The 23626-nt window shown below is 43.9% G+C and overlaps 2 protein-coding genes across 7 annotated transcripts in view; one reads left to right on the top strand and one right to left on the bottom strand.

The window, feature by feature from the left end:
• The window catches only part of LOC139758766 (uncharacterized), a 36390-nt gene extending 13817 nt beyond the window's left edge, over positions 1-22573 (bottom strand). For 2 of the 3 annotated variants that reach the window (XM_071680545.1, XM_071680544.1), the window contains exons 1-5: positions 21876-22573; positions 4543-5734; positions 3891-4031; positions 2644-2869; positions 1598-1865 (exon numbers count right to left, since the gene is read on the bottom strand). In XM_071680545.1, the coding sequence (XP_071536646.1) occupies positions 1638-1865; positions 2644-2869; positions 3891-4031; positions 4543-5734; positions 21876-21939 (1851 nt within the window). In that variant the 5' untranslated portion in view covers positions 21940-22573 and the 3' untranslated portion in view covers positions 1598-1637. Of the gene's footprint in view, positions 1-817; positions 914-1597; positions 1866-2643; positions 2870-3890; positions 4032-4542; positions 5735-21875 lie in introns of those variants that run through there. The other variant, XM_071680543.1, reaches the window with a different exon arrangement.
• The window catches only part of LOC139758762 (RING finger protein 17-like), a 272806-nt gene that overhangs the window by 196084 nt on the left and 53096 nt on the right, over positions 1-23626 (top strand). The gene's annotated exons all lie outside the window — the stretch shown is intronic.

Here is a 23626-nt window from a genome sequence, read left to right as displayed (position 1 = left end):
TCTGTTACACTTTCCCATCTCACCTGCAAAGTGTCAGAAACCTGGGCATTACTGTGACTTTTTTAACGTTTTGGGTGAATGAACGCTCACTATTAATATAAGGTAATTTTTTTTTCTTTTGTGTTCACATCTTGCACCTTTTTTAGTACCAGTGTTGTAAGGTCTTTCTTGTTCTTCCCATCGTATCTTTCACTCGGTTTTTCAGTCATTGTTTCCGTTTCTTTTATTACTTTCACATTTTCGCCCCTCTTTCACAACCCCTTATTATACTTTATTATAAGCGTTTCGTCACTCTGCCAGTAGAGAAGACGTCACTAGGTACAAGCAAGCTTAGCTTGGTGAGCCACCTTGTGTGCTGCCCAAGTCTGTCTTGAATGCATGGACTCCGGCACTATTATTCCTATGTTTTGATCGAACTTCTTCAGTGTAGGAAGTGCTTTTAAACCTGGAGTGGTGAAAGTACTGTCCCTTTTTTTTTTTTTTTTTTGATATATGGAAAAAGTTGGAGAGAGAGAGAGAGAGAGAGAGAGAGAGAGAGAGAGAGAGTGAGAGTGAGTTTGTTCAAGGTTTAGGCAAGGGGCTGTCCAGAGGTTTTGGAAAGACACTGTGGACAGGTATACCGTCTACTGATGCTCGGTATTGAGGTGTATTTTTATCCTTAATATCACAATAGTGTGTCCCATTTAGTGATCATGATAGTTTAAGCGACAGTCCACATAACACAGTGAGAGACTCGGACAAAATATTCACGGTTCATATAGGATGTAGGGCACCAGAGGAGTGTGTGTATAACTACACAAGATAGACACGTTCTTACTTGTGTGAGGAAGACGGTACGGTACGGGCCGATGGCGGCGTGCGTGCAGACTCGCTGTTGCCACGTTACTGATCCCCACCCTAGGGGGCGGCTCCCTTCCACCAAATGGCGCGGTCTTCCCACACTCAGCACCCTACTCTCTGTAAACACACACACACACATACACACACACACACACACACACACACACACACACACAGCTATTTACCACCAAATATTAGAATAACATTCATGTTCACAGATATGGAATAATTCAGCAACTGTTCATATCTCAAGAAGCACACAAAGAGCTAATTGAGAAGGTCCAGAGAAGGGTAACAAATATTGCACCACAATCATGAGAGCTGATTTGCCACCAAAGGCTTGAGGCTTTAACTATAGACGAAGAAGAGTGAGGGGTGACCTTATCATATTGAATTTTAAAACGTCTTTCACGCATACTGTAGACAGTTGTTCTTCTGGTGTAATGACCGAATGGCAGCTAGATGGTGTCTGACTGTGGCGCCTGGTATGTCGATTACGCGTTACTATCGTTGTGACTGACTACCAACTGGCTGGCAGTTGGTTTGGTGACGAATGGTGAGTGACTGGCATGGTAATAGTAACAGGTGACTTAACTGTTGACTGGCTTGGTAATTACGGTATTGACTGGCATGTTGATGATTTGTGATGGGCCTGGTGATGACTAATGACGGCATAGTGATGACCGGTGACTAGCTTGATGATGACTGGTGGTTGGCATGATGACTGGCATGGTGATGACCGGGGTGAGTAGCTAACCTGATTCGGTGGTGGTTGGGAAGGGGTGGTGGAGTATGGCTCACAGGAAGATGGTGTCCAGGATCTCTGCGGTGAGGGTGCGGTGCGGGGCTGTCTCCTGCACCTCGGGCAAGGCGAACACTCGCTCGTTGAGGGAGTATAGGTAGGGTGCTGACTGGCAGTCCAGGTTGTACCACCAGTCACACACGAAGAACGCCTGGTTGAACATGGTGCCGTTCGGGCACAAGAACGACGCCTGCCGCCCGTCAAGGTCACAGTAGTGCCATACCTGCAGACACACGCTTACATAAATAACGGTCCGTGTTGCTCTAAATTGATATATTTTTTGAGATAAAATGTATTTCACAATGTAAACTCAATCGGTCAGACGAGCCCGTCTTACTAGCTTTTAAATTACACTAGTGTATGAGCATATCTTCCCATTCTTGAAAAATTTATAACGAACAGAAAACGTGTGGTAGGGGTAACAAAGGTAGGAATCTGGTGGGGCGGAAAGCTCTGTTAAGAATTTCTCTGCCAAGCTCTAGATTGTCTTTTTCTCTTACTGGTTGTCAGTAATGTAAGTTCATTATACCTGAATTTCAAATTATTTTTAGAAATAGAAATATCTTTGCCGTGACATTTTCTGATCCATGGGGCTCTTCTTAGTTGAAAACCGTGTGTGTAAATAAAAAGAAAATACAGAAGAATTGAAAATTAGTTGAGATTTGATGATTGATTGGGCTACATTCATGGGTTAACTCTATATCCCAATGTTATAATGTTAGAAAACGATGAAATCTGAAAGTGAATGTCAGAAATGTATTATTTTTATGAAAGTAGGAATTAGTCATGAAACAGACAGCCATAGCATCTTCCATATATGATGTAAATTCAGGGAAGAGGAGGGTAGCTCTCTGGACAAAGAATCTAAATATAAGTTGGACGTTGAAGTTCGTACGTAAGAACAGCTTAGAGTTAACAAAAAGAAAAAAAAAAGGAAGATGGGAGGCCTGTTGCTTATACTGACGTTTACGATGATGGTGCGTATGAATTCATATATTTACCTGACACCTCGCTTCTGTGTCGGCGTAGAAGCCGGGCCATGGCATATCTGAACAGTAGAAGTTGGTGTAGGGGACGGTGGAGATGATGGGATAATCCAGACCGGGCACGCCCGGAACCGTCTCCACCAGGGCGCTGAGGGAGGCCAGTCGCGGCAGGAGGTAGGAGTAGAGTGTCTGGCGCAGCATGGGCGGCAGCAGGATGGTGGACGGGTCCACGCCGGCCGACCTGGCAACACCACACACACATACACTCAAACCTCCTCACCCTTCCCGCCACACATCTCCACCCAACAATTTTTTTTTTTTTTTACAGATATTCTATGATTTTTTACTTATGATTATTATTGTTATATGCCATTAATATTCAACTGAAATACAGCAATTTGATATATTATTAACAAACTATAAGATACTCTGTGGACGAAAAGTGTCGTTACATTTAGGAAAAGCTACAGAAATACAAAGATTAAGTGAACTGGTAAATTTGATGTTTGTGAAGAGGATGAACAGTTGTGGTGTAAAATCATTAAAGTAGGTAAGGGAAAACGCTGCAAGATAGTCACTTGTGAAGTCAAGAACAAGGTGGTAGACGATAAGTGATAACCTTATCATTGATTGTGTTGTAAGGCAGTGTTTCACGAGATAACGAACAGCAGGATAAAAACCTATGGATATGAAAGGTTTCTCTTGAAAGCAAAAAAAAAAAAAAAAAGATAGATGAAATAAACTGGATAAATAGCTAAGAGTATTAGGAGTTTGTCAAGTGCCGAAGATTTTTGTTATGTATAATTTCTGATGTTTGAGAAGGTGAACATTTGTTAATTCAAAAGATGGAAATGACTGATTTTATATATAAGCACGAGGCAGCGTTCGTGTGGATCGAAGTTTGTCAGTAAAATTTGATGGTGGACCAAAGAAGAGTGACCCGTTTGTGCTGTCACTCCTAAAAACTGCATTGCTTTTTCTGGGTACACGACAGAACACATCTGAATGACTTCCTTTCACTGAAGCCTTATATGTTCGTGTGAAGGGTGACCATGCAAGGACACATTGAGCGGGGAAAAAGGAAAAAAAAAATCGGAAAACTTAAGGGTCAATGATCATAGGTTGAGGTAGAAAATATATGTCAGAAAATATGTCAGAAATATGGCAGAAAATTTGTCAGAAAATATGTCAGGAAATTTGTCAGAAAATATATGTCAGAAAATATGTGTCAGAAAATGTCATTGATGAAAGTCAGTACTGACGGGTCATCGCCGGTACTGAAGGGTCCGAAGGGCGACTCTCCCTCATCGGGTGTGGGCGGCGGCACCAGCGGCAGTGTGGGGCCGCCCGCCGGGGTCGCGTTGCGTTGGCCCGGCGAAGACGTCGACCCGGACCCGCCCCGCCTGAGACACAAAAGAATTAAATTCACATTAAAAAACAGCAACAAGACTTCGTCTCTCCTGAAATACAATATGAATCGTGGTAGAACATGTGATGCATATTTTTTCAACACGGCATCGCTGGTGACCTTATTTATGTAGCTTGTTATCAGTCATTTGACCCTGTAATGTGCCTGTCTTGCCTATAATTCACATATGTCCTCAACATACTGATGAAAACAATTTGATTTACGGAATTATTATTACCACAGAGCTTGGTGATATTAGTGCACAGCGATGATGGTAGTGGGATAAGATAAAAACTGTATTTACTGTGTTATCACCAACATTCTCAGCTCAAAGATCCTTCACACATTAAACAAATGTTGCTTCACGGATATCCACACAGGTTCATAGAAAACTGATGATGACCTTGTACGGAAATCAAGTCTCTCTCCCATCTAGTTGTTTGAGGGGATCAGGTGAAGGATTAATGATTCTGCTATGAAATGTACAGATGTGGAGAATACGTTACCTCATTTGTTGTGAGAGAGCGACAAGAGTGAGGAAGTTGACGACGATGGATGGGTCGAACTGCTGGACAGGTGAGCCGGTGGGCGCTTGGCCAACCATCCCTACTGCAGCATCCCTGATGCTACCTATCAGGCGGGACTCCAGCAGTCTCATGAGGTTCATGACGCCGTCGGTCGCGCCTCCAGTGGTTCTGGTTGGTGAGGGCCTGGCCACACCCGCCGGGGCCGTGAACCCAGTGCTAGCTCCCCCTCCTCCCCGTATGCCAGGTACCCTCACGCCGCCCCTGTGGAGTCCACCCGGCACTGTCCCAAAACCGACCGACGGTCTGTCTGCTCCAAAGGTGGTGTCGGACCCGTCGGGTGTGAAGCTTCCAACACTGACTGGAGAAGTTGTGGCTGTGCCCGTCCCTGGCGCTCTGACTCTGGTACCGGCAACGGCACCCACAGTGGCTGCCGCGCCACCCACCTCCGCACCCGGTGCTCTAGCAGTGGTAGTGCGAGGGAAAGAAGGAAAACCCGGAAGAGACGTGAAAGTGACTGGGATGGGATGCGTCTCGATGCGTAGCACCCCGGACTTTATACCACTAGGGTCCTCTCCAGCTCGACGCTGTGCTTTACTGACCACCTCACCAATTTGTAAGGTGCCTGAGTTGTGTCCTCCCGTGGTGCCGTCCACACCGTCGGAGGCTGTTGCTCCATCGGCTACGGTATGACATGCGCTGCCATCATCACTGGATGCACCAGGTGCTGTGGCGAGTGTTGTGAGCGTGGGACTTGTTTCTTGATGCGAGGAAGCGGAATTTTGGGCTGTCCGCGTCAGACGCTCCTTGAACTCCCCGAACTGTTCCCTCATGAACTTAGCTAACGCCTGTTTTTTCGCTGCCTGTTCTATCGTGCTCATCTCCGTATCACTCTTGTTTCCAGCGGTTGGATCCGCTGTAGGTTTGGGCAGCACTGGAGACGCCGCACGACCCAGTATGTCGGCACTATCACCGGCCACGCCACTAGTGTCACGGTCGGTTGAGTTCTTGGTCATGACGGGCAGTTCGGGAGTCACCCCCTCCACAACGGAGACCCCTACTTTGATGCTGTGGCCATTCTGGTGGTCATCTGTGTACGTCAGAGCTGTGTTCTCGTGTGTGTTGAAATCTCGGCCTGAAGAACTGAGAGCGCACTCGAGCGGCCCACTCATACCTGCACAGAGAAAACAAACAAGAATGTATGACAGGAAGTCTTAACATGGCAGTGGTTAGGGCATGGAGTTATAATGATGACCGTCTATACTGGCGAACCCATGATGATACCGACGTCATGCGATCTCCACGAGTAACTCCATATTTAGGTAAGATGAAAATACCAGATGTAACTTATCTCTTTACAAATTGTCGTGGGATACTTATGACTGAAAAGTAGAGAAAGACGTTGCTGTGGTTGTATTCTATAGGATTTGTAGGGCAAGTATTGTATGTAGACTGCATCGGGCCTGTGATTAGCAGATTTAAAATCTGAATGACCCGTGTATGACATCCAGGAGACATAAGTATCTGTCGCGGGAATTGCCTGTAGAATTAATATGATCAGAACAAATACATAGTGTTAACAAATACATGACAGATAGTGAGGTTAACCGCCTCAGGAACTGGTTATCGAGGAAGGTAAATTTTGCCAATATTTCCTGTTCCATAAGAAATGGTTCATGGATGAGAAACGCTGCCACAGACTGGAATTTAAGCCACCAGTATGGGATGCAGTGATGATTGATGATGCACAATAGTTCCCATATTGAAAACAAGAATACAACGTATTGCCTTATTAAAGTGCAATGACTTTATGACAGTGACCCGGTCACTTGACCCCTTGAACTTGACGGTGCGTCCCTTAGGTATGAAATCCTGGCTGTTGACCCAGCCTCTAAAGGTAAGGTTAAAGGTTAGGCCATCATATCGAAGGGTCCTGCCTTGATGCCTCGGGTCAACGTCGGGTGGTGGGCATTTAGCCAACACCCAGCGCGCAGTCTGCGAAATGTAGTGCTGAGAATTCCACAGAAAACAGACGTTCACAAATGACACATTCTATGTTCTAGATCACAGTCATCTCTCCCTAATGACTGACACAAAAACTGGTGAACCTTTGGCCGCAGAGAAGCTCAACTTCGCCTGCTGATTATCAACATGAGAATCGATTTCTAAATAAAGAATTATGTATTAAGGTGCAGACGGCGCCAGTGTAATAACACAAATGCTTTTTTTTATGCAAAACTTTGTAGATCAAGGTCTGGCCTGAGGAACCCTGGACGAACTCGCAGACATCTGAATACATAAGAATGAAAACGAATGAATTTTTGTATGTAATTTTATGATACAGTAAAACGTAACTCCTACCCAAACGGAATCAGTTGTTTGACATTGAGTATCTTCATGAAGGAAGCGGGTCTGTGTTAGTCAGAAACTTTACGGCGTTCGTTGACTGCAGAAGTGCCGTCCGAAAGCTGCCTGCAGACATTACCGTGAGTCACTTTTCCTACTGACGCATCATCCATCCGTCTGTCCGTGTATGAGGCAGTGGACCGTCCGTGCACGTGTCGCACCGCCAACCGCTGCTGGTCCGCTGACTGCACCAGACCCGTTGCTCCTCACGTGTTGCTTCAGGTGTTATTGTTCGTCTTTTTTTTTTATCCTTTTTAAACGTCCATGAACTGTATGACCAGGCACAAAAGTAAGGCCTCCACGTGCGGTTATACCACTAGAGACAAATGTCTTTTGTAAATAGGAGTTGATGTATTTCTTGTCCTCGGCTCGACTCTGCAAGATGTTGAGCTTATTGGTAACTGTGTCCAGGCTGAGGCGGGCATTGTGCCCTTCACATACCATGGCATGTTGTGCTTCGCCTCCGATACCTGGAATCTTGCTTTGTTGAATGGCTTTTTGAGTGTGTACGTTTCAGTATGACCAGCAGACTAGCACAGACGTGGTTATCATCGTTGTTACTCGAGCATTCTGCATACTGACGTGTACACCTCGCATTTGCTGACGACCATGATGTATGTTGGATGTTGCACATCATGGAACTCTGGTGGTCAATGTCAAGAACGCTGCAGTTTGGATCAACTCCCTCGGTATAAAGTTCACTCCGCTAACACTGTGGGACCCAGCAGTTTGCCTAACTCACAAGTTTGATGCATTTTTTTCTTAATCTTCTCTGTTTCTTAAGATTTTAAGTTCTTTTTTAGGAACTATGTATATTAAGCTGTTGCTTGATTAAAGCATTTCATTTGTTAACGGAATCGTTCAATGAGGTTAAAGCATATCACAGTGATCATGTATTTTGCTGCGTGTGTTACGTATTAAATACTTGAACACAAAATTTTGCGACATATACACAGACAAACACAATTACCTCACACAAGCATACACTTTCATACATTATACTCTGTTACCGGTGAGCGCTTCTACTTAAACCTGACTTTATTCGGCTGTGGACGTGTGTGTTCTGATGTTTACTCAGGCCAAATCGTTGTCCATAACCTAACACGGCGCCTGCACTACACTTCAGCAGTCACGCCGACCAAAGAGGCTCAGCGCTAATTTTGTTACTAGAGGAGGAAGATAAGTACATGTCGTGTATGTTCTGCAATGTATACCTTAAATTGAAAGTAGAAGTCAGGTATATATATATATATATATATATATATATATATATATATATATATATATAGAGAGAGAGAGAGAGAGAGAGAGAGAGAGAGAGAGAGAGAGAATGGTTGAAGAAGTGGAAGAAGAGGTAGTACAGGGGAAGGGATAGTTTGGAATGGAAGAAGAGATTGAAGTGTGTGCAGATGTATGGTGAACGTTTTTGATGTACTAAGTGCATGATTTTCTGGAAGTATGTTTCTGGTGCCTCATTTATAAATTCCAACAAACTAAGTGTGTTTAAACATGGGACTCTCGTGGTGTATTGGTTAGCATTTCTGACACTGACGCATTCACAGGCCGCCCAGGGTTAAGCACATAGGTTCCAATCTTGGTTACGGCAGTCCGTCCACAGTCAACCCAGCTGTTCTTCCACCTCGAGGGGTTGGTAGATAAAATGGGTACCTGGCTCAGGCTAGGGGATATGCATATATATATTTATTTGTTTATGGGATGGCCTTGATTAGGGCCTCAGCTGCTCGTACCGTCTCAGCTAAGGAAAAAACTTATTGTAAATATAATGTCAAAACAGAGTGAACTTTCATTATATGCTTTCTCAATTGTCTCTCCAACTTAAGCTATCAGGATGTTCGTTTGGAAACATGGAAATAATTTCATCATAGTCCAAAGGTCTTCTGAAGTATTTCCTATATATATATATATATATATATATATATATATATATATATATATATATATATATATTCCTTTTCTTACCTTAGGGAAATGGAACACAGTAAGTTCCCAAGTGCACTTTCGTGTAATGATCATATCATTAAGGGAGATACAAGAGAGCAGTATATAAGTCAGTTGATATATCACGCCCTCTGTTGTGGACTCATAGGAATATATATAATGTGCGTGTGTGTTTGTGTGTGCACCTTAAGGGCAAGATCTCGTCCTAAATCTCTGTCTGTCTCCCTCATATTCCTTTCCTGTTTGTGTATCATTTATTGTATTGCCTTGCCACACGTCAGGTATCACCTGATACTTCGCAAGTGTCCAGTGTTTGTCACTAGTTATTTAGGTTGTTACCTTGGTGAGCGGCGTCACCCTAGACTGGGTTCCTGGTTCCCGACTTTGACCTTTCCTCTTAGTTGTGTAGCAGGCAGGCAGGACCCGGGTGCCAGGCTTGGATCACGCACACACACACACACACACACACACACACACACTCACACACACATATATATCCTTTTGTACCTTGGTCTTTCTGCATGCATATTATTAAAGCTCCTCACATTTACCGCAGCCCATTATGCTTGTAACATTGTATGCAAATAATGTTCAAGGGGAGTCGGGATGAAGGGTGGGTCAGGCGTTGGTACCTGGCAGACCCCAGGCTGTGCTGGCTGACTGGCTGTACCTTCCACCTGGAACAAGTCAGTTCTCTGAGACAGTATTCTTGAATTGTCACAGTAACTCCTCAGCTTTAGCTGGTCGTCGTAAAGGATTTTCTTCCTATTTTTTATTATTTTTGCTGTTTTTTTATCTTTATTTTCTTCATAGCTGAAAGTATGGAGTATAAACATTTTGCGTTAGAATCGTCTGTAATTTCCGGGAAAACTACAGAAAAGTAACAAGGATGATCCTGTGGCAAAGAACTGATATCCGTGTGAAAATGTGGCCCAGTCAGGGTTTCGTGTGTCCGTCTGTACACTGGTCTTGAACTTATGATTTTCCACCATTTGTCTTGTTCACAATGTTGACAGCACGACGCGCAGCAAGGACGCTCAGCCTTGGTTCGCTTCCATACATCCGTCTGTACTCTGCATGATGTCTGGTCTTGTGTCGAGTTGGATTGGATCAGACTTGTAGTATTACTTTTTTTTCGTCAAACTTCTGCTCGTGTGTCAGTACATCTTGCAATAACCGGGTGGAAGTTCACTCACATGACGGATCTAAGCCTTGCACCCGCTGCTCTGTGTGAACGCCCGACCCAACAGTACTTCTGTAGTGTGGCAAGTTTTCTGTAGTTCTTGTGGCGTCTGACACTATCACCCGTATCACTGATCCTCGTCCATTACTCACAGGCTAGCGTAGCGAGTCTTACACTTGTACATGCGTCCGGATTAATGGACCTGCAGTATGAAACATTATTTCCCAGAATACTTTCGTCCCGCGCTGTGGTATCCGCTCATGTTCTGTGCTAGATTTAATCAGGTTTTCATGTCGCCTTGTGAGATTTTTCCTCGTAAATGTTAATTGGTTTGTTGTGAATGAATTTTCCTCTTTTTGTAGGTATCATATATATATATATATATATATATATATATATATATATATATATATATATATATATATATATATATATATATATGTAGGGGGGTAGAGGAGTTGAGGCAATAGTGAAGGGGTTATTTTTGAGCAGAGGTCAGTGACAGTGTGGGGTGTAGCCCCAGTACCCGGCCTGGCTGGTCCTTCGACGGTGGCAGCAGTTGGCCAGCGTTGTCAGCCGACCCGTCCGTCCGCCATAAGTTGATCGTGTACACAAGGTCGGGCTAGAAAGGAATAATAATGTTGGGAAGGAGGAATATGGCGACGACTGCGGCAGGGGGGGGGGGGGAGCAGCGGCAGCCTCACGCTCTGGAAAAGAACGCGGCCTGGGTATTCCTGGGGTGTGCGCAGAAGCGTGCGCACCTTGGTGGACGCTACATCTCTCCTACATTAACCCTCGGCTGCCATGCCGACTTTCATAATAGAATTGCGTTTGTGTTAAATGATAAATGTATTTATCGTAAATCATAAAGTCGTACAGTATAGACATATTCTCTTACGCCTTGATGACGGGTTCGGTAGCGGGTGATAAAGTAATATTGAGGCCGTGCCACAAGACGTGTTTACCTGATGGCTGCCGTGAAAAAAAGGTGGTTTTTATAAATATATTTGATATTTGTTTTTCGTTTTTTTGTTTTTTGTTGAATGTGGTGGGCAATACTAATGTCGTTTGTTTGAATCGTCAAGTGAGTTATGTTGACTTGTTTCCTGAATGCAAGAACAACATATTTAGTTGGTAATTAAAAAGTTTGTTGTTATAATAAGTAATTATAATAATTTTAAAACTCAAGTCCTGATTCATTGTCGACTTTGGTCTTACGTTATCTAACTATGGTTCATCAGTCTGCCTCCACAGTTGCACAAACGCTTGTACCCAGAAACGTAAACGTTTGCCTTCGGAATGCAGGCTCACATAAACACTTCCACCTACAAACACATTTATCGGTAATACGGAAGTTCTTACGTAATGTTGTATAAAGCTAGATATTAAATGTTAAAGATTTCCGTGGTTGACGCATGGCACGGTGGCCCGGTCCCGCACCCGCTGTGGCCACCACGGTCCCTGTCGATTTCCACACAGGTGGGACCTGAAAGTACACCACGCTGTGTTGGACCATGTTGCGACCACGGCAGACTGTACCCTACTGATGTCCTTCTGACATAATAGTGAAGGTAGCGCATGATGCACCTGTCCGCACTGTAGTGGGTTTGGTCGACTGTAACCCGATCGAAGATTTGCCATAAGTCCAGTTGTGTGGCATTGTATGTTGACCTGGGTGTACTGCGCGGTGGTGATGGGATGCTGAGATTAATTAATAAGGAACCAAATGTTTCTCATTACGTTTGTCTTTGATGATAGAGTGTTTGTTGTGGTTGGCTGTGTCAGTATTTATGAAGGTATGATGATGTAATGTCAGTGGCTGTCTGTACCAGTGTGATGTCTACCAGTGATGGTTTGTTGATATTATCCATGACGGTGTGGCGTCTGTCTCTGATAATATGGTATAAATATCTGTGGGAACATGCTGCCTCCTTGTGACATGTTAGTATGGTGTCTTATCTGTGATGGTATGGTATTGGTGTTCATGCTTGTATGGTGGCCACCTGTGATGGTATAGTCTGTCTGTGATGATGTGATGTCATTAATTGACAAGTTTCAAGCATCACCGAGTCTTTTTAACATCATAAGATATTATTTGTCCACCACATCAAGATTTGCTGAGGTTAATGACTTACGGAACAGGTAAATTTTTTTTTCTGGTGCAGTACTGAGCTGAAGGCTACCACAACTGGCGCTGGCACATTGCTGAGCTCAAGCTGCCACAGTACTGGGATCAGGGCTACCACAGTCTTCAGAACCTGATGGTGGCACCATGGAAACTGTATTCTGGTTGTGGAGGAACAGAAGACCTCCGCCATACATCCCTCCTCACCTTATCAGTCTTTTGATGTGTCTTTAACTTCCCTACTGTGTCTGGTCTTTTCCTTCCTGTTGAACTACCAGATGTTACCGGCCCTACGAAGCACTCCACCGTCGCCCCCTTGCTGACCCGTAGTCGACCCATGGGGTCATCAGTTCACTGTGGAATTTCCTCTCGACTCTTTTACAAGTGAATGAAACTTTTTCGGGGGATGAATTTCGTTTTCTCGATTTGATAAAGTGTAATGTGATCGTTCTTGTAGTAACATAGATACCGACAGTTTTTACACAAGTTTTATGGTGTATGTTAATGTCCAGGAAAAAAAAATCTGGTATTTGATGAGTGTGTGTGATTTTGGTTGTGTGTGTTTGTTACTAATTATGCGTTACCGTGTGTGTGTGTTTTGTGGTCATTACTTGTGTGTTCCTGTGTGTGTGTGTGTGTGTGTGTGTGTGTTTGAGGGAGTGTTGAGACTTTCACTGTGTGTGAGGGGCGGGTGTGGGCCCCGGTGTGCGGGGCCATCCACCCACGGAGTAAAAAAACTAGCTACATCTAGTAGCAAAAACACGCCACCCACTGGGTCACGGTCGCCTCCCTCCCTGGTGGGCCCGCCGGACATCTCACACACCAGTTCCACCTCCGGCTCCCTCACCGACACTCACTCAACAGCTCCGACATACACGTCTCCCTGTCCCTTCACTTCCCCGGCGGCTGGGTCTTGTTCAAAGTGCCCTTCATCGCCGACACACACACACACACACACACACACACACACACACACACACACACACACACACACACACCACCATCACCACCGCCGCCGCCGCCGCCGCCGCCGGAACTCGACACCTCACCCCGTTCATCACTCCATCTCTCCCGCAGACACGAACATACTACATGGTCAACAGACAGCATACACCAGCATGGACACCATGCGACACATATTAGCATCCACACTGTATAACACTCGTGCATGGACCTTTTAAGATACACCACCATGGACACCATACGACACACCAGCATGAACTGCATGACACATCATGTCGGACACCATATGACACCATCATGGACAACGTATGACACACCATCACGGACACCGAGCTTCCGTGGAGTTGTGGTTAGCGTTATTGACCATGAGTCAGCACGGGGCAACCTCGAGTCGGACCCCGGAGGCCTCGTGTGTGTGTGTGTGTGTGTGTACACTGTGTAAAGGCATTCTACATTTTGTATATAATAAGGTTAAGACGAGTATAAAACTCAGTCCCCGTAGCACACAAATAGTAATTAGAATCCACGCACTAGCATGGGCACTAGACATACCAGTGTGTGTACTGTATGGCATAAGAGCATGGCCGCCATGACAAACCAAATGGTACACCAGTAATGGATAACGTATGACACACTTGCATGGACACTGTACGACACATCGTTGACACCATGCGACACACTCCCAGTATGGACCCTGTATGACACCACCATGGACTTCACACTATACACACTAGCATGTATACCGTGTATTTTCGAAAGGGATCATCATACACCAGATAAAGAAGAACGGGGAAAGAACGAAAGTATAGTCATTCAGGGATTACTTGAGGATATAGAACTACTAGACGCAGTTTGTGTGATGTTGGCGAAGAATTGGTGGTATTTATAACCAAGGCGTTGATTGGCGACCAGTTGTGGTTACGATTGGAGTCATCGAACTTTGGGGGGGATGGGGATGTAGATTGGCTTAGAAAATGTAAAGTGGATTTCTGTGGAGTATTCATCAAACGTGATAAGCCAGAAGAAGAGGGGGGGGGGGGGGGAGAAAAGCAAAGGATACAGTTAGAAGGCAAGAAAACGGGAGACTCCAAATCATGCAAGAGAACAGGACAGTCCCGCCACTAGAGAAGAGAGGTCAGGAATGGTGTGAGGTAATGGTAGTGTCAGAGTGAAGGTATTGTGTACAAATGGTGATGGATTAGTTGTACATAGTAAAGAGTTAAGGTTTAAGGATCGTTTGTGGAAAAAATGCTCCTGTTATTGTTGGAGCTTTGGAAACAAAGCTTAGTAAAGAGATAAGATCCGAATCGTTCTGTCCTGGGGGGCACAGTGATAGCAAGGAGGGAAAGGGAGGATGAAGGAGGAGTTTTGTCTTCCTAATGCGACTGTTATTAGGACAAATTGTTAGGAGAATGATTCAGGAGACAGACTCTTCTGGCAAATTGTTGAGCTTTTTATGTTTTATATGCGGCCGAAACTAGACTAGAATAGGCTTCCCAAGTTGGGTTACCGTACTTAAAAAGGGCAGAGAGCTAGCTAGATACAGGAGGAGGGTGCCGGGAAAGGCGAGATGTCTTATATTTGCCGTCCATGGAGGAGCGAAGAGTAAGGGATGACTTCATCACATATATGAAGTTTAACGTTTTTAAATTAGATTGATGACGTAGACAGTATAGATTTCTCAGAAAAGTGTAGTAATAGAACAACGAGGACGTAACCCGAAATTACAGAAGAAATTTATTATAGAATGTGTATAGAAGTACTTTTATAGCAGAGGAATGGTGGAGAAAAGGAATAGACTGAATAAGTTGATAGTAAATATTGACGGCATACAGGAGCTTGTAAAGATGTTTGATAGAAGGGAAGGTATAGTATTAGGTGATTTGCTGAGGGCAACTGTGTCAGTTAATGCAACTTGGTTCATATATATGCACTTATTTGCTGCCTCCTAGTGGTGTGGTATAGTTATATACCTTCTCGTAACGGACATTTCAGCTGTAGGGAAAGCATCCATTCGATTCGATTTCAAGAGAATCCCAGTCGCAGTTCACCTTGGTTCCGAGTTATTCTATCTTCTTTGTCAGACTGTCATCATCTCCAGAGGTTGGATCGCCTCATGTAATCCCCCGGCCATAGACCCAGTTGTGGTGCGTTCCTCGAGCTTTCATCGTCATGTTGAAAACAATGACGGTTTGCAGTAAGCGTCTTTCTACTCCGCGTTCGACTGCTGTACTCAATTAATTGAATGTCAGCGCGCGACTTGTTGGCATTGATATTTCCATCTGTTTACATGTTACATTGATCTTAGCCTTTTCAAGCTCATTCGCTCATGGTCTGTACCTGTTTGTGTGCCACGTTGCATGTTTGAATTTAAAGTCGTCTGAAAGTAGTCCTCGTTATCAGTCACATTGATACGTTACCAGTTTCAGATGTAAAGCTTAGGTCGCCCTGCCGTGGGAAAGACAGCACGGAGCGAGTGCTGCAGCGAGCTGCCAAGATAATTCCCACACTGAGAAACAAATCCTTTGAAAGCTGTCTAGACGACCTCAACTCACTCTAGAAACGAGAAGGTTAAGGTTAATATATCAGAGGTGTCAACAGTCTTCATCTCTGCTGGTGTTTTGAGATCAGGTCAGTTTGATGTCACAGTAGTAATGGATGCCAACTCGTTTTCTGAGTGTGTTGAGAATATGAGGCCAAGAAGGGTGTTGAGAATCAGTAGCTCAGATACGTGTCAAAGTAAACTGTGTTACCTGACATCAAGACCGCTGTTGACGGCGTTTTGTCCATCCGTTATTAAGTGCACATGGAAAGTCTGCTCGCCATGTGTGTTCTGACAACAGACTGAGTTCTAGGTTTCTGATCAGCTGCCACAAACAGCTGGAATGGACCCAGTGGTATGTTTGCTGTTCGGTTCTCCTCCCTAACCTCTCCATTCCTTTGTTTGTACAGATGGGAGACGATTCGTTCTAGGATTCGTCGGTTTCCCCCATCCAGTCACCATGACAAGGTCTCTGTAGACTTTCTCTCTTTATCCTGTTTCATGATTACCAGATCCGTTTGGTATGGCCCTCACTTTACCCATGTAACTCTGTAATTCCAGTGTCTGGTGCTTGCGTGTGGACGCCAAGAGGAGGCTGACCTCGTCAGCTTGCTTGGATTATCACTATTATTTTTTTTTTAGATAAATATATTTGGAACACCATCGTCTTTGAATTGGTATAGCATTTCATTGTAGTTATCGCTATATGAAGTCAGTATTTCACCGGCCTTGTCAGTTTCCATATACAGTATAAGTCAGTAACCCTGTGTCTCGGTTATTATTTGTGTTGGAAACGTTATGATGAGTTGTTGATAAGATTTGTAACAGTTTTTATGAGTGTCGAAGTGTACCGAGTGCCTCATGAAATTCAGAATTTACATATATGTAAGAATTTTGTTGTGTGTGTGTATATATATATATATATATATATATATATATATATATATATATAGATAGATAGATAGATAGATAGATAGATAGATTGAACCTCGTAATGTTTATAACATTTTGTGTGATGCTTTTGTTTTCACACCGGCAGTCATGTGATATAACTTATGTTGTGGTACTCTCTCGTGTGTGTGTGTGTGTGTGTGTGTGTGTGGTAATTCGCCGATCATATGTGTAGTATGCAGAACATGATGCGGCTGATGATTTTACATTACTGATTTTTTTTTTTTTTTTGAAATATACTACGTCTCTTTTGGGTGTGCATGTTTATGTTTTTCTGATACATTGTCATATGGCTCATCATCATAATCCTCCTTCAGTAAAACTGTTACCAGTTGTGATGATAAGTGAACTGTATGGGTAGTATTGTATTACCTTCTGGCGGCGTGTTCCCACTTAGACTGTGGCCCGCCGTCTGGTGAATTGACCCTAGAAATGGAAATGAAAAAAAAAAAAAGATAATCAGTGTAAATATTTGTATTAACAGTGCAGGAAATTTGCTAGACGGTGGTCAGAGTCGAGGCGATGGTTTTTACCCTCACTTGTGAGGAAATCACATCATAAAGGTAATCTTGTTTTTGTCCTGCTTCCATTTCACCCGTGGCAGCAGCAGCTTGCTGGTTGTGTACCGCTCCCCTTGGCCTGCCACCCCTCCAGGTGTTGGACGACCACCGCAGCCGCAGTCACACCAGCCGCAATGAACATATGCCTACGAGGGCGTCAGTGACTGATACCGCCACTGCTTTATTCCTGAACATGGTCAGCCGCCACGGTTGGTGTCATTAGTGTCTGGAAACCTATCTTTGGTCATGACACCACTTGACCACACCTCGTCCAGCAACTTCCATCGGTGGTGAACGAAAATGGTTCTGGTACTCAGTTGACGTTGATGATTATATATATATGAGTATAGGGTCGGTACACGGAAGTGAAGCAAGGTGGACACATGAAAAGGAAGCTGAAGTACCTAGACGGTGGCGAGTTCCAGACAAACCTGGCCCACCTGTGAGGGACCTGTCATGACAAAAACTTCAGCATTGTCTGTTACCACCGGCAAAAAGCACACCACACTCCATCATGCTGGTGCGGGGTTGAGCCTCCCCCAAGTCGGTATTATGCGAGTATCATGTGTTTCCTTATTAACCCATACCAGGTGCTGCATATTTTGCTGTGATGTTGTACGGTATTTCACCGACGCCAATTTATCAAAATTCACTGTGTTGAAATTCCACGGAGAATCTAATAGGCTGCAATTACTCAGAAAGAGCTGGAGGATATTATTTGTTGTAGGAACCCTAGTTGCTGTGGCCTCGACTGTCTGGCATTGGTTCCAGAGACCCTGGACTGTCTGATATTGGGAGCACAGACCCTCGGCTGTCTAATGTTGGAACCAGAGACCCTCGTCTGTCTGGCATTGGATCTGGAAAACCTTGGCTGTCTTGCTTTCGCACCAGAAACCCCCGGCTGTCTGTCATTGGTATCTGAGACTCTGCTGTCTGGCTTTAGATTTAGAGAGTCTCGGCTGTTTGGCACCAGAGACCCTCGGCTCTCTGGCACTAGGTTTAGAGACCCTCAGCTATCTGGCATTAATTCCAGAGACCCTCGGCTGGTTGACATTTCGTCCGTAGATTCTCGATTGGATGGCAGTGGGTTCAGAGACCTTAGGCTGGATGGCATTGGATCCGGAGGCCCTTGGTTGTATGACATAGGGACCAGGTCCAGAGACATAGACCCTTGGCTGTATGGCATAGAGTCCAGGGACCCTCGGCGTGATGGCATTGAGTTCAGAGACCCTTAGCTGGATGGAAAGTCACCTATGAGTTAATTGGTTGGTTGGTGTGCTGCCTCACACGGTACACTGTTGTCCTTAAAACCCCAGATAACCTATATTGAATGTAGATATCATCCATACCCAATGCAAGTCTCTTATAGGTTTCTTAGATTTTCATTGTTTCACTTTCACCTGAGTTTGGCGGGAAAAACATTATTTTCCTGCTTTTCCCTCTCATATGATTTAGAGCAGATAACAGAATCTGCTTCGTTATAGCTGTCATGATTGCCATCTTGTTATCCTGATGTTCCATCCTGCCACAAGAACGTGCACTTCCGTCTTGGGACTTGAGTTACCTTCTAGTTTCCCGGAAGCTGTAGATCTATACACACAAAAACACCTCCTCTGTGATATTTAACTTTTTTTGACAACTCGCTGGTTTTGTGCAGCTGTCTCGCCTCCGGCAGCTCTGAGCTATGTTGTTTCCTGTGATACGTTTCCTCCTTGTTTGTTGTATCATATTGAAAATCTTCTTTCAATTTATTTTTTTTTTTTGTCGGAATTGAGTTGATTCCTCGAGCAGGACGGTGTAGTCGATCCTTGGGTCTTATAATTGCCAGATAAGTCTTGATGGTGGGTCGTGCCGTCATGTCATTACCGTGCCTGCCTTCGCTGACGACCTTTCCATCTCTGCTGCTGATGATGCTGTCGTAACACACTACTCGTATTTCACCGCATTTCGAGAATTTTACTGAGGGTTGTTATGAAGGTAGAGAGAGTATACAATAAACAAAAATCTCCAGGGAACTCAAAAGTATTACTGTAATGAATATATATATAAAGCTTCATTGAGGATGGAAGAGAAGGATGAGGCAGCGGACGCGAACATGAGGATAATAATACCTCTGTGTTTTATAAGGAATTCCAAGGATTTTTGTTTTGATACACAAGGAAGAAAACAATACTGCTAGGTCCATTACTAGAGATATTTACAGAACTGATGAAGAATATCATCGGATACTGGAATGTCTAACCATGAAATATCATGGTATCTTGATAAACCAAATCCCAACCAATCAACTGGCCCAGGCGATCTGCCCCTCAGTGTTGGTTGAGACGTCATGAATAAACTGTATATTCTGATGACAAAAAGTTGCAACAATTTAAAGAATGAGGGGAAAATAACGAGCGACGAGGCGCTCATTAATGTCAAGTCAGTATTTAAAAAAGGTAGATTAGTAACACCCAATACATTACAACCCAGTAAACCTCACCTTTGTAACAGGAAAAGATAAAGAAGCCATCATTCGAGACACGATTGAATCCTTTTTAATACAGAACATTTTGATTAATAATGAGCACAGATTTAGCAAGGACAGTCTGCTTGACCAACATGCATGTTATAATTCCATATACAACAACTTACACTTATGAACCCCATTGGATGTGATTTACCTAAACCTTCAGTAAGCTCTTGATAAGGTATCACGTACAATATAGATACTTCATAAATAGACCCGCGATGAATAATATTAAGCTGTATTTCACATTATGGTCTTCTTTCGCACCTCAGTCATTCGAATCTGGGATATATCATACGGATTTACGAAGATTGAATTTTACGCTGCCCTCAGAGAAAGCTTTGATTGGCCTTAGGTCGAACTGTGTGACAAATGGACCAAAATCGGAGTTACGTCAAACTTGACCACCTTCCCTTTGCTGCGTCCAACGGGACGACAGCGAGGGTCATCTCAGTCTAGGCCCTAGGCTCTCCTCAGTACGTGCACGTCAGCGGATTTTGATATTTGCCACGAAAAGTGGGGAATTTTTTTGTGGCACCATGTTTTTTTTCACATTTTTTGAACTGCCAAAACAAGTTTTTGTGCTGAAGTGCACTACAAATGACAGTAAAAGTAGAAATAGTTCTCAGTCCTGTGGCAGAGTATATCTTTAACAAAATAACTTTTATTGAAATAAACACTTCCATTCGTTCTACAATTTCTCTACGTAACCCCACGTTGCCGTTGTCATGGGAGTTATGTGCTGGTAATTTTCACGGCTTTTATGAACGCTAGTATTGGATTGACCTAGGCATATGTGTAGTATTATGTTCCACGAAAAATGATTTTATTCTAGAACTCAGATGTTATTACAGGAAAAGGTGACCAAAGTTGATGGCAGTAGCTGTGGTTGCCAGCCATGTTAATGGTAATCAGAGCGACATATTGGAAAATAGCTGTAGGTAGGTATCCATTTATCGGCCAAGCGTTGGGACTTGATATGACAGATCCCGTTATAAGTCTGGTGTAAGTGAATATTTGTGGTGATAGTTACTGAGGAGCGTGGCTGTGGAGGCAGGGCGGGCCTGCCCAAGGTCAGCCAGCAGCAGCAGCTATGATGGTCTACTTCCCCCATACCTCACCACTCTCCCTCACCCATGTTGCCCTACCTTACACCGCTCTCTGCCAGAAATTTCACTGTCTGTTTAGACAGTTCGTCCCCCTAACTCGGCCCTGGCAATTTTGTTTACAAGTAAATCCCAACCATGATCATTGATTTGTTGAAATTCTTTTTCAAAGAATCAATCCAAACTTTTTCTTTTAATTTTTTCTTTCCTCTGAAAGGTTATGAAGTCTTAAAAACTATCATGTGAAGGAGTTTTGTGAAATATGTTAATGTTGTGTTCGAGTTATCATCGTATTGGGCAGTGGATATGTATCATGGTGCGTTGGATCGTGCGCGGAGCAGCAGCAGGCTGGCGCACGGTTCATTCACCATACTCTTTATCACCTTCACATGGAACCAAAAGCTTCACAACTACTTTCACAATGTTTAGAACCTTCCTGTGTGGTGTCACCTTTCTCATGTGCTCTCATTATCTGTTAAGGCATCGTTGAATACTTATGTAAATCAGATTTTTTTTTTTTTTTACTTTAGGCATGTTAAGTTCCATGTACACTCAGGATGCAGAAATTTCTGCCACTGCTGTTGAATCATAAGCCTACATCTATAATTTTACTAATATATATATATATATATATATATATATATATATATATATATATATATATATATATATATATATATATGAAAATGTTAGGTATTGGAATAACTTTTTGTATTACAGAGTCAAGGTGCGTTGAGGCATGTGAAAACGTCCGGTTGGTCATATTATATAAAAAGTTTGGAAAATATTGTTGGTGTGGAGCTATTAGTGTAGGTCCTTTCTGTATAGTATTGGTTCCTGTCCGATGCTCAGCGTTTCGTTATGATTTGTGTGCGTTAAGAGGTTTTCATTACTGGAACCCTGATGAATGTAAGCCATCCACCCAACACTGTCTGCGTTCACTTAGCCTAGCTCCTGTGGTGATTTACGGAATTTCCATTAATAAAAGAATACATGTATAGGAATACTGACCCAAGAGGAGGATGAGGAAGACGGGCAGGATTTTGAAGCCGCGTGGACGCTGTTGGGCCGTCATGTTGATGATGTAGTGTGACCTGCTGGTGGTGGCAGGGCCGCTGCTCCTACTGATACCACATCACCAGACGCACTAGAGGCTCCCCCTCCTGAACCTTGCACCAGTTACTGTACCTGCCTCACACACCCGTGCTGACCCTCGGTAACTCAAACCTGTGTTGACAGATCTCATTTACGATGTGGCACCACAAATATCGGTAAACGAGTTACGTGGTTACGAGGAGCGTCGCAAGCAGGTCGCCCGTGCTGGGTCCACCAGGCCTTGGTTATCTTAGCTGCTGCTGCACCACTACACCAGCACGGTGTCTTGATGTACTCTTGATTCCGATTAGGTTTCCGTTAGCGAGTGACTTAACCCACTAAACCACTTAAAAAAATTCAGACGATAATAAATTGAAAATATTATTCTTTTTCTTGTTTTCCTCTAATTTTCATTAATAGCTTCTGATGTGTGTTGACGCAGACTATTGTGTACCATTGGTAAGTTCTGTGTACACTGATGATTTCCAAATGACAGTCTCAAAGTGGGATCACTGGATCACTAGAGGGGAAGGTGCGACTGCGGCGGCAGTATGGGTGAAGGTGTAGAGGAGTGAGCACGTGTCAGGCGGAGGACGGGTGTGGCACTACTGAGGCGTGCTCCAGTTAGCGGCCCGCCACTGACCCCTGGCTGGCACACCTGTCTCTGACCTTTGGCGTCCACAAGGGCACTTGGCCACTCCCCAGCTGGATACCACCCACACTTCCAGCCCTCCGTATCTAACACCTCTCTTAGTGCACCACTCCAGCCAGGCCAGCCAGCACCAGCTGCAGTTAATTTGTGAATTTATTAACGTTGCGCGACTGTCCTGTCCTACAGTGTGTTGCAACATACTCTTATTACAGCCGCAAACTAGTTTCTTGTCAAGCTTAATTACCTTGCCATCTTTTAAAGATACCGCAGATATTAGTCATGTACTGATATATTATCCATAAGAACTGGACTCGCGTGATTCTTGACGTGCTCTTTGATAAACCTGCAGGTTTAGGGTACATATGCTTAGGATAACGGTGGTGGTGGTGGTTATCGTAGGCGTGGAAGTATGCTTGCTTGCTTGCGCGTGTGGATGAAATATTCATTAGTCTGAAACTTGGTACAGTATGTATTATGTAATGGTCGCGTTAAGTTATACGGCAGAAATGTGTTATGTGTCAAGTAATTGGTATGTGTTAAGAAAACAGTGTCTGTTATGAGGACCTCAGACACCATGTGGTTAGTCAGCCACTCGCCTCTCACAAGTCAGGTCGTTTAGGAAGGGCTATATCTACTTTCCAATGGCCAAGATGATATAACACCTCGTGGTAGATTAGACTTCGAAGGCTGATATATATGAATTGAACGCAGATACAGTTGAAGTGGAAGCAGTGAGGGGACAGTAAGTTTACCAGTATTGTATGGGCTTTCGGTATGTGATATCCGCGCTCAAAAGTACAGGTCTAGTCTACTTGGGTATTGGACTTTTGTAGTTACTCTTCTCATTAAGTTGTAATAAATCACTAACAAGGATGGATTAACTTGTAATAAATCACCAACAAGGATGGTCAAGCTAAAGTTGTCGCAAACCACTACCAAGGATCAAACTCGCGCCTAGCATTAGATATTTTGGTATGCAGGAATTCAGGTGATGCATTGTGATTGCCAGTATAAC

This window comes from Panulirus ornatus, chromosome 31, assembly GCF_036320965.1.
Source record: "Panulirus ornatus isolate Po-2019 chromosome 31, ASM3632096v1, whole genome shotgun sequence".
NCBI classification, from domain to species: Eukaryota; Metazoa; Arthropoda; class Malacostraca; order Decapoda; family Palinuridae; genus Panulirus; species Panulirus ornatus.
This window is presented reverse-complemented; position numbering and strand designations above follow the sequence as displayed.